The following is a 15,616-nucleotide window of genomic DNA, read 5'->3' on the forward strand; positions in this document are numbered from 1 at the left end:
ATAATATATATATATATTACTCACTGACACGAACTGATCACTGAATTAATTTTCAAACAGATCCATTTCAGTGGTATGCTTCTAACCATTTTCCAAGCCGCTTAGCCTCATAAGGGTCACAATACTGCTGAAGGCGAACCCATATCTGTAAGTGCAACCCATTTAAACAATCATATTTAATTTTAAATACTTAGGTACAATTTATTATCATGTGATTGTTACAATCATTGTTTTTTTTTTTTAAATGTTCCTCCATTTAAGTGTGATGCTGTACTTCAAACTGTGCATGTTTACATATTACATATACCTTTCAGGAATAAAACAGCTCGTGTTCATTGAACCCTTAAGCCTACTGTACTTTATGGTTGGTCATGGTGGTACTTGGAGCAAAGTATTTATTTATTTATTTTTTACTTCAGGTAAAAAGTTTGAGAACCACTGATTTAGAGCATTTATTTGCAGAAAATCAAAAACAGTCAAAATACCCCAAAAGGTCAAGTGGATTTTTTTCTTTTCTTTTTTTTTTTTTCCAATGTTTTTTGTTTTTCCAGAGCTGCAGTTTTAGACAACATTCCTCCCCTAATTCACCACCCCCAACCCTCACTCTCTGCTGTGCTAAGAGTCCCAAACAGGAAGTGAAGCTCTACTCGTGCAGCGTGGTCCCCCTCTTGGACGGGGGCACTAGGTGATCGGGCAGCGTGGCGGGCAGCTCGTGGCCCTCCAGCTTGACTTTGATCAGATGGTTGGCCAGGGCAAACTCTTCGTTGTCGAGGAGGCCGTCTCTGTCCACGTCTGCCAACTTCCAGATCTTCCCCAGCACCGTGTTGGGGAGTTTAGACTTGAGCATCTCCTTTTTGGCGGAAGCACCAGACACTTTGCCATTGATGGGTGAGAGGGTGTAGAAGATCTCGTCGTACGAAGGCTTGTCACGGTTCACCACCCACTCCAGGTCATCGATGCCCTCCCCGGCCCCCTCACCGTAGCCGTGGCCGAAGGGGCCGCTCATGGTTCCCTCGAAGGCGCCACCCTTGACTGAGTTGCTGGGCAACGCCGCCTCCTCCTGACGCACCAGGGCCATGAGGCGGGCAATGTCGTTGGCCAACATGTCCTCCACAGCCTCCAGCAGCTTGGGCTTCATCGCGGCAAACTTGGAGAAGTCCTGAACGTTGAGCAGCTCCTGAGGACAGAAAACAGGAATTAGTATTACAAATAGATTGCTCATCAGGTGACAACAAATGGGAGTGACAGACCAAAAGCAGGATTTCCTGGAAAACCAGGAAAAATAAATCTCTGCCACATCCTGGAGGGCAACATCAGGAATTAAAGAAAGGTGAAGCCGGATATGCATAGAGTAAAAACTTGTGTCGCAAAAAAGTCTGTCATAAACAAATAGAATGAAGACTTTTTTACAGTTTTTCCACATTTTCCTAACAAAGACACTGAGGGGAGGTTCACAACTAGCTCTGTAAAATTACTCCAAGAATAATCGTTTTTCGCAAGGATAAAGAACATATTCCTGAATAGTATGTTGTTTTTCTACGTTTGTGTTTCCATGTCTGATGCTATTCCTTAGCCCATCTATGCCATTTTACATTGTTCGTGAGCATTAAGCTTAGACTTCAAGGAAACACAAAGTGGTTTTTTGAATACATAATTTTCTTTGTTTCAAAGCAAAAAATAAATCGATTCAAAATCAGCCAAACAACAGCTAGTATCTCAAATAACTCTTAAGTCAGGTTCTTCTTATCTAAAGGCACAAGTGTGCAGCGATGACTGGGATGAATTTGGCCATTTTCTACCACTTTGGATCAAGGTCAGCAAATGCCCGTTTGTCAAATGACTCTGAAAGATTCTCCCATATAATTGACCCATCCGTACAGGGCACTTAACCACGCCTCCTGAAGTGACGTCACGCCACGTGCGCTGACGTAAGACAAACAGTAAAAATGGCAAATACAATACAATACATTCTGAACTGAGACAGACTCCATGCTTCTGATTTCATTCAAATCAACGATATATTATCGATTCTAAATACAATACATTCTTAACTGAGAGAGACGCCATGCTTCTGATTTCATTCAATCATTCACACGTAGCGGTGTTATGCTAGCGGAGAACGTCTCATTCATTTATACGATACGTGTATTAAAAATCAAATTTGGGGCATATTTTCGTGCAAACAGTCTGGTTAAGCTTCGGCCGCGAGCCAGCAAGAAATCTATACGTTTGTGCAGTCCGATCATCGCTAAATATCGCTCAACAAAGAATAAGTGTGTCAATTGTTCACACGCAGCAGTGTTATGCTAGCGAAGAACTTCAAATTCATTTGTACGAGACATGTATTGAAAATCAAATATAGGGCATACCTTCGTGCAAACATATGTGTTCCGGTTGATATTAGATGGATTTAGTTGATGATGCTGTCTTCCACAAAGTTTGATCCATCGAAGGCATTTTTCGTACTGGGTCTTCGGTTTTGGAAAGGGTACGAATCGAACTCCACCAACTAGCCTTTCAGGATACCTGTCGTCACTATTACAAAGTCCGTGACTACGCCTCTTAACCATATTTTTTGTTAAATAACCCAAGTACGCGATAAAACGCTAACTAAACCTATACTGGACCATGCAATGTTGTCTGAGAAAATGGTGGGAGCAAAAACGGGCTTTGGTTTATGCAGATCTCTGGCCTCTCATTGGTCAGTGACGCGGATTGCGCAATATCCACGGAGGGGTCAATCCTGTGTGGTGAAGTTATATTATTTTCCCTCTCTCATCTTCTTTAACAGATGCATATGAAGGGACCATAATAAAAATGACAAGGGGAACAGTGTGAAACCACAACGGTGGTGATCGGTTAAGATGGTGAAATGAGCTTCTTCCATTTCTTCTATTACTACTCAAACTCTTCTATTTTTCACTTTTCATCAGTCATTCTAGCTACTAAGTCAGGCACAGAACGGGAGACTTGAGATTTTGGATACTAAAGGAGAAGTTAAAAAGGCACTGAACAGAATGAAAAATGGAAAGACACTTGGTCCCGATGATATACCAGTGGTGGTATGGAAGCAATTTGGTGAGTTGGCTGTGGAGTTTTTGACCAACGTATTCAATACAATACTAGCGGGAGAGAAAATGCCTGAAGAATGGAGGAAAAGTGCACTAGTCCCCATTTTTAAGAACAAACACAATGTTCGGAAATGTGGAAACTACAGAAGAATAAAGATGATGAGCCACATAATGAAGTTATGGGAAAGAGTAGTGGAGGCTAGAATCAGGACAGAAGTAAGTATCTGTGAGCAACAGTATGGTTTCATGCCTAGAAAGAGTACCACCAATGCACTATTTGCCTTGAGGATTCTCATGGAAAAGTACAGAGAAGCCTGTTCCCTGCTTTTACTGCATATCACAATATAATCTGTGAACATCATGGTCCAAGGGGAATCCAGTCTAACCTCGTCTGTCAGCCTATCCATTACTATCGCAAACGGGGAGGGGCACAGCGCGGAACCCTGATGCAGTCCCACCTCCACCTTAAATTCTTCTGACACACCAAAGGCACATCTCACTGCTGTTCTGCTGCTCTCATACATGTCCTGTACTATTCTAACATATTTCTCCGCCACACCAGACTTGCGCATGCAGTACCACAGTTCCTCTCTTGGTACTCTGTATATAGGTCTACAAAGATACACTGTAACTGATATTGTGATCTGCAGTGAAAGCAGGGAACAGGCGGAGGAACAATTAGAAAGATGAAGGTACGCACTGGAAAGGAGAGGAATGAAGATTAGCTGAAGTGAAACAGAATATATGTTCGTGAATGAGAGGGGTGGAGGAGGAAGAGTGAGGCTACAGGGAGAAGAGATAGGACGGGTGGACGACTTCAAATACTTGGGGTCAACAATACAGAGCAATGGTGAGTGTGGTAAGGAAGTGAAGAAAACGGGTCCAAGCGGGGTGGAACAGTTGGCGGAAGGTGTCTGGTGTTCTATGTGACAGAAGAGTATCCGCCAGGATGAAGGGCAAAGTTTATAAAACAGTGGTGAGGCCGGCCATGATGTACGGATTGAGACGGTGGCCCTGAAGAAACAGGAAGCAGAAATGAAGATGTTGAGGTTCTCGCTTGGTGAGAACAGGTTGAATAGGATTAGAAATGACCTCATTACAGGGACAGCCAAAGTTGGATGTTTTGGAGACAAGGTTCGAGTGAGCAGACTTCAATGGTTTGGACATGTTCAGAGGCGAAAGAGTGACTATATTGGTAGAAGGGTGCTGAGGATGTTGCTACCAGGCAAAAGAGCAAGAGGAAGACCAAAGAAAAGGTTGATAGATGTTGTGACGGAGGACATGAGGACAGTGGGTATTAGAGAGGAGGATGCACGAGATAATCTTAGATGGAAAAAGATGACATGGTGTGGCGACCCCTAACGGGACAAGCCGAAAGAAAAAGAAGAAGATATGGTTATGCGTGTGCTACACCGTGTTGGTTATGTTAAGTACACCACACACTTAACCCTTTTGTCATGTGTAGGGTCCCTCACGTTTCTTAAAAATGCGTTAAGATGTTAAAATCTATTTACTCCGACTACATTTGGCCAAATGGATTTGGATGGTATAGAATCTTGACCTTACCTGCATCTTAGCAAGGTTGGGGAAGTCTCCAGGTGAGATCTGGTGCTCTTTCTCCACTTTTAAGTAGATCTCCCCTAAATTGGCAATCAGCTCTTTTTTCTTCGAATCCTTTCCAAACACACTCGGCATCTCCTTCTTCAGCGAGCAGATAATATATGCGTGCACCTGAAAAGATAATTGAGAGGTCACACACGCGTCATTCGGAGATTAATTAAAGAGGCTTTTAGTAATATTTAGAGGCTCACAGACAGTTAAAAACTAAGCCACTCTTTGAGCTATGCACACCATCGTGCGAACTGCGTGTTACTGACAGAAGAAAAGTGTGCATTTCCAAATTTAGTGTTGGTTTTAATGTGATACACACTGGACTGGTTGCCAATCAATAGTTGGGCACAATATATCTTGTAGCATTAAATGTGGAGATGGATACTTTTCACCTGACAGGACAGTATATTGCCATGAATTGAACCATTAACCTTTGCAAGACGTGCTCGCTTGATGAGGTCGTTGAGTTTTCGTAAAGCAGCGTTGCGGGGCAAGGACTGGATGTCCATGAAGAGGTCCTGCTCTTCAGCCTCAAACAACTTCCTGTTGTCCGGCACCAGGAGGGGCTGGGCCCAAAATGACCCGATGTACACGCGCACCACCTGGAGAGGATGGGGAAGACATGATCAGGCCGCACCCACATTACAGGTAGTGATGACACAGCAATGCGAGTTGAAAGAATAAACAGATACCAAAACTGCATTTGTGAAACATAAACAGCCTTCTAATGGGTAGGGTGAGGACAGAAAAAGCAGAGTGAGCCATTTTAAGTCCTTCAATGTGCATTCTTGCAGGCTGCAAAGTCAGTGAATAATTGTTCACATGACCCTTTGGTTTCCCTGCCATCCATTTATGACTTTCATCCAAGATCAAACATTAACTAAGTGGTCGAGAGGAAAAGAGAGAAAAAAAAAAAGTCACATGATGTCACAAGAAAACAGTTTTCAAAGCTTGTTACACTTTTATTGCCAAAAAACAAGATTTGAAATAACCATGAAAAAATTTGTCTTTTCCCTAAAACGAGTGACATTCCAACAACCTTGACAGGAAGCACAGTGGAAAGCAACCCAACACCTCACCTGACCTGACCTTAATTTTCCATTCCTCCATTTTCTACAGCGTTTCTGCTCACTAGGGACCCAGCTGTGCTGGAGCCTATCACAGCTGACTTTGGGTGAGATGCAGTGTACATCCTGGACTGGTCTTTGTTTTATCACAGTCACATAAAGACAGACAGACAGACAGAAAGACATTCTTACTCACATTCAGACCTATAGAGAATTTAGAGTCTTTATCAACCTAATATGATTGCTTTTAGAACGTAAGAATAACTTGGAGTACTCTGAGAAACCAAGGACAAGTAAAACATGCAAACTCCACACAGGAAGGTCAGTGACCTCTATTTTGTTGGGAAATTAAATTTTGTCATTGAAAGTAAAAATCAAAGTCACCCATGTCTTCTTCTTCTTTTCCTTTCGGCTTGTCCCGTTAGGGGTCGCCACAGCGCGTCATCTTTTTCCCATCGAAGCCTATCTCCTGCATCTTCCTCTCTAACACCAACTGCTCTCATGTCTTCTCCCACAACATCCATCAACCTTCTCTATAGTCTTCCTCTTGCTCTTTTGCCTGGCAGCTCCATCCTCAGCACCCTTCTACCAATATATTCACTCTCTCGCCTCTAGACATGTCCAAACCAGCGAAGTCTGGTTTCTCGAACCTTGTCTCCAAAGCATCCAACTTCGGCTGTCCCTCTAATCAACTCATTTCTAATCCTAGCCAACCTGTTCACACCAAGCGAGAACCTCACCATCTTCATTTCTGCTACCTCCAGTTCTGCTTCCTCTTGTTTCTTCAGTGTCTCTAATCCATACATCATGGCCGGCCTCACCACTGTTTTGTAAACTTTGCCCTTCATCCTAGCAGAGACTCTGGCACATAGAACACCAAACACCTTCCAACAACTGTTCCACCCCGCTTGGACCCGTTTCTTCACTTCCTTACCACACTCACCCTTGCCCTGTATTGTTGACCAAGTATTTGAAGTCGTCCACCCTCGCTATCTCTTCTCCCTGTAGCCTCACTCTTCTCCATCCACTTTTCTCATTCACGCACATATATTCTGTTTTACTTCGGCTAATCTTCATTCCTCTCCTTTCCAGTGCATGTCTCCATCTTTCTAATTGTTCCTCTGCATTCTCCCTGCTTTCACTGCATATCACAATATCACCTGCGAACATCATGGTCCAAGGGGATTCTAGTCTAACCTTATCTGTCAGCCTATCCATTACCACTGCAAACAGGAAGGGGCTCAGAGCTGATCCCTGATGCAATCCCACCTCCACTTTAAATTCTTCTGTCACACCTAAGGCACACCTCACCATTGTTCTGCTGCCATCATACATGTCCTGTACTATTTTAACATACTTCTCTGCAGTACCACAGTTCCTCTCTTGGTCCTCTATCATAGGCTTTCTCTAGATCCACAAAGACATAATGTAGCTCCTTCTGACCTTCTCTGTACTTTTCCAATGGCATCCTCAAGGCTAATAATGCATCTGTGGTACTCTTTCTAGGCATGAAACCATACTGTTGCTCGCAGATACTTACTTCTGTCCTGAGTCTGGCCTCCATCACTCTTTCCCATAACTTCATTGTGTGGCTCATCAACTTTATTCCTCTATAGTTATAGCTCTGAATATTGGCTTTGTTCTGAAAAATTGGAACTAGCATACTTTTCCTCCATTCTTCAGGCATCTTCTCGCCCGCTAGTAATCTGTTGAATAAGTTGGTCAAAAACTCCACAGCCACCTCTCCAAATTGCTTCCATGCCTCCACAGGTATGTCATCAGGACCTACTGCCATTTCATTTTTCACCCTTTGTAATGACTTTCTAACTTTCGCCTTACTAATCATTGCAAATTTCCTGGTCCACCCCACTTGCCTCTTCTACTCTTCCTTCTCTCATTTTCTTAATTCCTCAACTTCTCAAAGTATTCTTTCCATCTATTGACCACACTACTGGCACCAGTCAACATTTCCATCTCTATCCTTAATCAGTCTTACCTGCTGCACATCTTTCACATCTTTTCACATCTCTATCTATCTGTCTGGCCAAACTGTAGAGATCCTTTTCCCCTTCTTCCGTATCTAACCTAGTGTACATGTCGTCATATGCCTCTTGTTTAGCCTTGGCCACCCTCTACCTTTGTCCTACATCCCATCTCAATGTATCTTTAGATGAACACTCATATTTGTTTGGCACAGTTTTACACCTGACCCCTTCCTGACACAGCCCTCTGCGTTTATCTAGGCTTGGGACCGGCCTACAGATTGCACTGGCTTGTGCCCCCATAGGGTTGCATTAAAGTCACCCTTGTAAAAACGTGTATACTTTCAATTACTATTTTAATGGTTATACAAGTCCCAAATTTGTTATCTCCTGTTAATGGTGACATACCAGTACTGTATAATGTTACATGTTAATAATCTAACAATACTGTGTCTAGCTACAAGAACTGAATGTCATTGCTCACCCTTGGAAAAAAAAAGTAAGAAGAATTTATAGAGTATAATTTATGGAAACCCCTAACTCATTATTTACTGATCCATTATTTGACCAAACCAAGTCTTTCCATTTGAGATGTTATATTTACTCAATGGAGCCTGAGTAAATGTGAAATATGAGTTAAAATCATCCACGCATTCTTGAGTTCCAGACAATACTCTGCTGACAGAGCTGAAATTATGTCATTCAAATTCTTAATCTTATCGAAGTCACGAGTGAAGATCTCCACCAAACTCTACACTCCTGAGCCAGCGCTGTCAACATTATAAACCTGTGTGCTCTCACTAAAAACTCGGTCTTCTACATGGAGGCACCCAATCAGAGGAAAAGCCAAATATGAACAAAGCGATTACAAAACAAGATTAAGCAAAGTAGCGGTCAGAGGTTGTTTGACACACACACTAAATCCATGTCATAGAGGCCTATCTATCTATCTATCTATCAGATTATGCCACCTTTAAAATCAAATCTATTAAAATTCACAGATATTGCATGCAATCAAACAGCACAACCAATATACAAGAAAACAGCAACCACCAGAAAAACATTCAAAATCAGCTTTAGAATAAGCAAGAGAATGATCATTGGAAGGCTCAAAACGACTTTGCATCAATGAACACAGAGATAACTGGGAATTTCTATGTTTGTAAATTTAAGGTGTGAGATTTGGAATAAGTATGGGTGAGCAATTAAGCAGATGTCCAAACATGAAGCAGTTTATAGAGATGTATAAAAATACATTGCACATGGGGTAAGGCGACAAGAAGTGAGATCCCAACCTGTACAGTGTGTGAAGGTCCAAGTGAACATTTTACTTAAGCACAGTAATAATGTATTTGTACTCTGTGACATAAAACTGCATGTGTATCGATAGGGAAGTACAATTGGGTACGGTGATGTGAAAAGTGTTTGTCCTCTTCCTGATTTCTTCCTTTTTTTTTTTGCATGTGTCACACTTCCATATTTCCCATCGTCAAAGAACATTTATATCTCAAAGACAACATAAGTAAACAAAATGCAGTATATAATTTTTTTACCAAGCACAAAAAAATTCAAACTTACAAGTCGCTGTGAAAAAAAGTTACTGCCTCTTGTGTTAAAATATAACTGTGGTTTATCATGCTGGAGTTCAATTTCTCTCGCCACACCAAGCGCCGATAGTGCCACTTAAATAACTCAAATATGACTAAGTCTGAATAGGTGAATTAGACCAAAATATCCTCAAAAGTTCAACATCATGGTGAGATGTAAAGAAATTAAGAAGTAAAAGCTTCACATATCACTCCATTTGACATGAATGCCATTTTAAGTTTAATTTCTGCTGTCTAATAAAAAAAAATCCTGAAGGAGAAGGTCTGTTTGTCTGTTTGTCACCTCAAGCTGAAACAAAATTGGGTTCTGCATCAGTAAGGCCACCTCTGAATGGCTCAAGAAAAACAAAATGAAGGTTTTGGAGTGTCCTAATCAAAGTGTTGACCTGAATCCGATTGAGATGTGGTGCCATGACCTTAAATTCAGTTCATGCTTGAAAACCCTCCAATTTGTATGAATTAAAACAATTCTGCAAACATGTGGAGGCCAATATTCCTCCACAGCACTGGAAGAGACTCATTGCAAGTTATTGAAAACGTTGGATTGAAGTTGTTGCTTCTGAGGGTGGCCCAATCAGTTATTAGCCCCCCGCCACACACACACACACACACCACACACACACACACACTTTTTTCTACACTTGGCCATGCAATTTTGAATTTGTTTTCCCTTAGTAAAAAAAAAAATCCTTTACTAATCCACTGCCAATTTATGTTTGCTTGTGCTTTCTTTGGCTAATAAATATAATGTTTGATGATGGGAAACATTTCTTTTGGGTGTTTGGACAATTTATCTTTGGTAATGGTGCAGGGGTAGTATTTAAATACGTTTTTATATCTTCCTTCTCCTCTTCAGACCAGTAACTGGTGCGTTGTAGTATAAGATACTCAGTGTATAGTTATAATTTCTTTGCTTTTTTGTTCTGCAGGTTTGAAATAAGTTCATTCAATACTGACATAAAAAAATATTGCAACATAGAAACTGCAAAAAAACACTGAAGCTGTATAATTGCAGAATGTGAAAGCAGAGTGTCACATTTAATAAAACAGTTGACCTTAACCTGTAAAATATGGCGCATAACTCCATCTATAGAGACGCTAGATTCTCACTGCCTTGAATGTCCTGACTTCCTGTGTCTTCATTGATCCCCCATGTTGCTCCCTCTCTTGAAAATGTGGCCTCTCAGTCTGAACATTAGGGGTACAGTAAAAAATGTACAGAAAGTGGCCCTGCAATTGGCTGGCGACCAATTTAGTTTGTACCCCGCTTCTCGCTCACAGCCAGCTGGGGTAGGCTCCAGCACACCCACAACCCGAGTGAGGATATTCTGTACAAAAGAAGGAGGAATGGATGGGCATATGCGAGATAAGCGACAATGAAGTAAAAGAAGAGAGTACCATAAAATGGATGTTCTCAACTGTGTTAACAACAAAATAAAATGAGTAAAAAGAAATACAAGACTGCTTCTAGCGAATACCAAAAGTTTGCAGTCAGTCAAAAAAATGGCTCCCACTAAACCTGCCTGGAAGTTTTTTGACAGGCTGGTAAAGTGGTGTCTGTGAGGTAGTATTGGAGTACAAACATACAGTATCGGCACTGATGGTGGTATCTGTATCAGTGCATCATTTCCATTTGTTGGATGAATTCTGGATAGTGCAGGGTTTGTTATTCATTATGACCACTGACGTTCTAGAGAAACTTGGTCGCGTGTACCTCTGGCGTGTTGATGATTTTTCCCAAGGACCACATTAGCGCCCCGTAGACCCTCATCAACTGTTGGGTGCTGATCTGGTCGGCCTTGTTTAGGACCACCCGCATTTTGTCCTCGTGGTTCTTAAGCGCCCGGATCACCTCTGAAAACTCATCGGAGATGTCCAGCTTGTGTGCATCGAAAAGGAGGATGATGCGGTCCACGCGCTCTGCAAACCACTCCAATACAGCAGCAAAGTCATACCCTGCAAGAAGGAACACGTAGCAGTGAGGACTTCAATTTCAAACGCACCCCCCCCCTCCACAGACACACACACACACACACACACACACACAAATAGACACACGCGTGCGCTAACATAGTGAAGCAGTATTTGTATCTCACATCCATATCTCTGAAGGAACAAAGGAGTTGCTTCTTTTCTCAAATGTTTTGACACTGATTAGTTCATGCAGAAGTTTCACTACCTCAAAACTAGAGTTCAAACATTGTTCCCACGGACACTTTCAAGAGTACAAACACTAATTCCACTAATTAATTGCATACGCAAACTGTCGCCGCCATAACTTTTACAAGTTGAGCAGTCGTAGATGTAAGAATTTAACATTCCTGTCATATGTGAGTATAAAGACACTTTCACCAGTATATAACAAAAATAAATAAAACTCAACTCTCTCTGTAGGGACATGACAGAAAACGAAGAAGGAAACAAGTATTTGAGGAGCCACACTGACAACAAATCTAGAGCTCTGTGTATCATGAAAATTGTGGGTTAAATGTATAAACTAACAAAACTTGTAAGTACAAACAAAACGAGTTGAAAGACCAATGAGATCTCTGCTCAGCAAGCATCAAATTATCATGCTTTTTTTTGGCCTTGGATATTGAACTGCTGACAAAGGTGCAATGTTTTGTGCCTTAAGTTTCGATAACTTCTTCCTCTTAAGAATGAGGGGACAAAAATGCCACTCTCCATTTAGTAACAGTGTAGAAGTATTATGTCTTAGTTAAATTATTTTTATACTTGTGTGGCAGTGAAGAATGTAAAAATGTTATTTTAAAAGTTGCCTTTACATTTAATAGTTTCATAACAGCTTTAGTCTGACTGTGAAATGGATTATATGTAGATCTATCATTTTTTTCTTTTTCTTTTAGAAATCCAAACAAATAATAAGGTGGATCCATCCATTCATTTTAATTTCTGCTTATCCTCACGAGGGTCATGGGAGTGCAGGAGCCAGTCCTGGCAGACATTGGGCAGGAGCAGGGTACACCCTGAACTGATTGCCAGTCAATTGCAGGGCACATGGAGACAGACAACACTCCCACTCACAATCACACCTTAGGACAATTGAGAGTCTCCAATTAATGCATGTTTTTGGGATGTGGGAGGAAACCACAGTGCCCGGAGAAAACCCATGCAGGCACGGGAGAACATGCAAACTCCACACAGGTGGGGCCGGAATTTGAACCCCAGTCCTCAGAACTGTGAGGCCAATGCTTTGCAGCAGCTCCACAGCACCGCCCCAAGAGCTGGATCAGCATTCCAAAACAGATCACTGTATGCCCAACCTCAAAATTGCCAATGAATCCAAAACTTGCTCCATGAGCAGAGGGTGAAAAAGATTACAGAATGGATTTGATAGGGTTAGTGTCATTGTCATTGACAGCGTGCCATTGGATAACTCTAGAAGTTCATCTGGTTGCGACGTTATCTGCAATCAGCACTGAATATCTGCTCGACACACATTCTTTCCTAGCCTTTGTCTGCTTCAGAGTATGTGAACATAATGGCGGAAGAGAGAGTGGCACAGGACAGGCTGAGGGACGGAAGGGATGAATTAGATAAGGGGGAGATTTAAAAAAAAAATAAAAAGGGACCGACAGTTAGTCTAAGTGAAAGTAACCTCCCATTTTCCTCTGTGTGTGCCTGGCAAGTATAAGGACAGAGGGAGAGAGGAATGAGACAGGACATTCTGCACATTCTACAGCATCTGCTCTCTATTTTTTCAGCACGTATTAGGAAAAGCAGGCCTGAAAGACAGCTGCGCAAGCATGAAGCTCACTTATAGCCTGCATAGACAACTGCTGCTGCCCCAACATATGACAACAACCCAACACTGCATATAGGGCGAGGGGTTGAGAGAGCAGGGGAAAATTAATCGGAGCCATTGCACAAACATTGGGCATAGCCAACACAACAATTTGAAATGTCCTTGAAAAAGAAAGAAAAGCTACTGGTGTACTGAGCAACAGACATAAAACAGTTCAGCCAAAAGGTATCAACAGCAGTTGATGATTGAAGCATTGAGAGAACTGTGAAGAAACATGTCAATGACATCACTGACAACCTCCACAGAACAGAGGTGAACCCACTGTTTGAAGAAGACAGACAAGAACCATAGAGGCCATACCACAAGATGCAAATTACTAATCAGCAAAAAGAATCAGAGGCCAGATTGAATTTTCCAAAGTACAGAGATGAGCCACAGAAGCTTTGGAACAAATCTTTATGGACTGATGAGACCAAGATTAACTTATGCCAAAGTAATTAATTCATGGTAAAGCTAAAGTATGGGGAATGAAAGGATCTGCTTACGATCCAAAACACACAAGCTCATTGGTGAAACATGGTGGAGGTAATGTCATGGCTTGGACTTGCTTGGCTACTTCTAGAATGAACTTGCTTGTCTTTATTGATGATGTAACTCATGATGGTATCACCAGGTGTATTTCTGAAGTCTACAAAGCCACTTTGTCTGACAATTGACCCAAAAATGCAATTAAAGTAATCGGGAGAAGCTTCGTCATGTAACTAGTAATGACCCAAAATACACTGCCAACACAACAAAGGACATGATCAAGGGGAAAATGTGGATGGTCTTGGGCTAGCCAAGTCTATCACCCATCTATGAAAGTCTAAAGTCTATGAACCCAATAGAACATTTATTTACCTCCTGGAGAAGAGACTGAAGGGAGAAACCTTCAGAAATAAACAAGAACTGAAAGAAGCTGCATTAAAGATATGTTAAAGCATTTTAAACAAAGAATATAAAAGTCAGGTTAAGTCAATGGGACACAGGCTTGATGCAGTTTTTGCAAGTACGGGTTGTCCTACCAATATTAAATATTACATTTATTAATGTCTGTTCCAATGCTTTTGCTAGTTTGAAAAGTGGTTGGCTTTACAGAAAAGATACTCCGTCGTCAGTTGTTTAATACATCTACATGTAAATACCATGAAATAAAAGATGGAATTATGAACTTACAGTTGAAGCCAAATGTTTACAAACAGTGCAAAAACATGCTTAATTTTTTTGTCTCACTGTATGAAGTGAAATCAGATTAAACCTCTTCTGTTTCAGATCAGTCAGGATCACCAAAATTCTTTCATTTTCTTAAATGCCACAATAATGAGAGAGATAGTTTCTTACAGAATTTTACATTTTCTTCAAGGTCAAAAACTTTCCATACATTTCCTTAGCATGAAAACGCATTTCTTTTGAATTGTATGACTTGGGTCAAACATTTTGGGTAACCTTCCACAAGTTTCAGAGAATACTCTGCTGGAATCCTGGCCCATTTCTCCCAACAGAACTGGTGTAACTGAGTCTGGTTTGTCGCTTGTCTTGCTCGAACACATCTTTTCAAAATTTTTGCTGGGATTCAGATCTGGGCTTTATGATGGCCACTCCAGGACCTTCACTTTGTTCTCCTAAAGCGACTTAACAATTTTGGCAGTATGCTCTGGGTCATTGTCCATTTGGAGGACCCATTTGCGCTCAAGTTTTAGCTTCCTGGTTGATGTCTGAATTGAACTGTTTGAATTGAATTCATACAGAAAAGACAACAAATTAAATGTTTTTGTACAGTGTATGTAAACTACCACTGTAAGTCTCATATTCATCTCTTGATCTGAAACCCAAATGTCTTGATTATACACCAAAAACAAAGGACTCGACTTTGCCGTTCCAATAATTTTGGGAGGGACTGTATCATTCATGAACTTACTGTACGGGCCCAGTAAAAGTTTTGACAGGGTCACCACAATTTGGTTTATGGTGGAGTGACAGCCACCATTCTAAAATGCTTAAGACTGTACCATGGAGTATGCTATACATTATACAGCCATGCTCAAAAATATTGGCACCCCTTAGGGACATACTTTCTTATTCAGTGGAAATCAAAAATACTGGCTCCCCAGGTGTCCCAACATTTTTAAGCACAACTATAAAGACATGATTTTTTTCCCCATGACAGTCTGACATGAAATTAGATAAATTAGGATACCAACATTTCTACTGGCTAAATCCCAGAATAGTGATAGAAGGATTTTTACACAAATAATTTGACAACAGCTGCATAAAAAAAAGGATGTCTAAAGCAAAGTGTGGAGAAAATGATAGAATTTTAAGTTTTCTGGAGTCCGGTGCCTGATATCTATGTAGAGTGTTTGAAGTCTATACGGTCTTGTTTATATATAATACAGTACAGTATTGTATCAATGTTTATACACAAATAGAGCATATGGTGTGTGTGTGTGTGTGTGTGTGTATACGGTACACT

At 41.2% G+C, this 15,616-nt stretch overlaps 1 protein-coding gene across 1 annotated transcript in view; it reads right to left on the bottom strand.

Moving 5' to 3' along the window:
* Positions 1-2: 2 nt before the first annotated feature.
* Positions 3-15,616, bottom strand: part of ehd1a (EH-domain containing 1a) — a 31,222-nt gene continuing 15,608 nt past the window's right edge. The window contains exons 3-6 of the mRNA XM_061834969.1: positions 11,053-11,294; positions 5,114-5,284; positions 4,638-4,802; positions 3-1,177 (exon numbers count right to left, since the gene is read on the bottom strand). Of these exons, the coding sequence (XP_061690953.1) occupies positions 644-1,177; positions 4,638-4,802; positions 5,114-5,284; positions 11,053-11,294 (1,112 nt within the window). The 3' untranslated portion in view covers positions 3-643. The remainder of the gene's footprint in view (positions 1,178-4,637; positions 4,803-5,113; positions 5,285-11,052; positions 11,295-15,616) is intronic.

Source organism: Syngnathoides biaculeatus, chromosome 11 (assembly GCF_019802595.1).
Source record: "Syngnathoides biaculeatus isolate LvHL_M chromosome 11, ASM1980259v1, whole genome shotgun sequence".
In the NCBI taxonomy this organism is placed as follows: domain Eukaryota; kingdom Metazoa; phylum Chordata; class Actinopteri; order Syngnathiformes; family Syngnathidae; genus Syngnathoides; species Syngnathoides biaculeatus.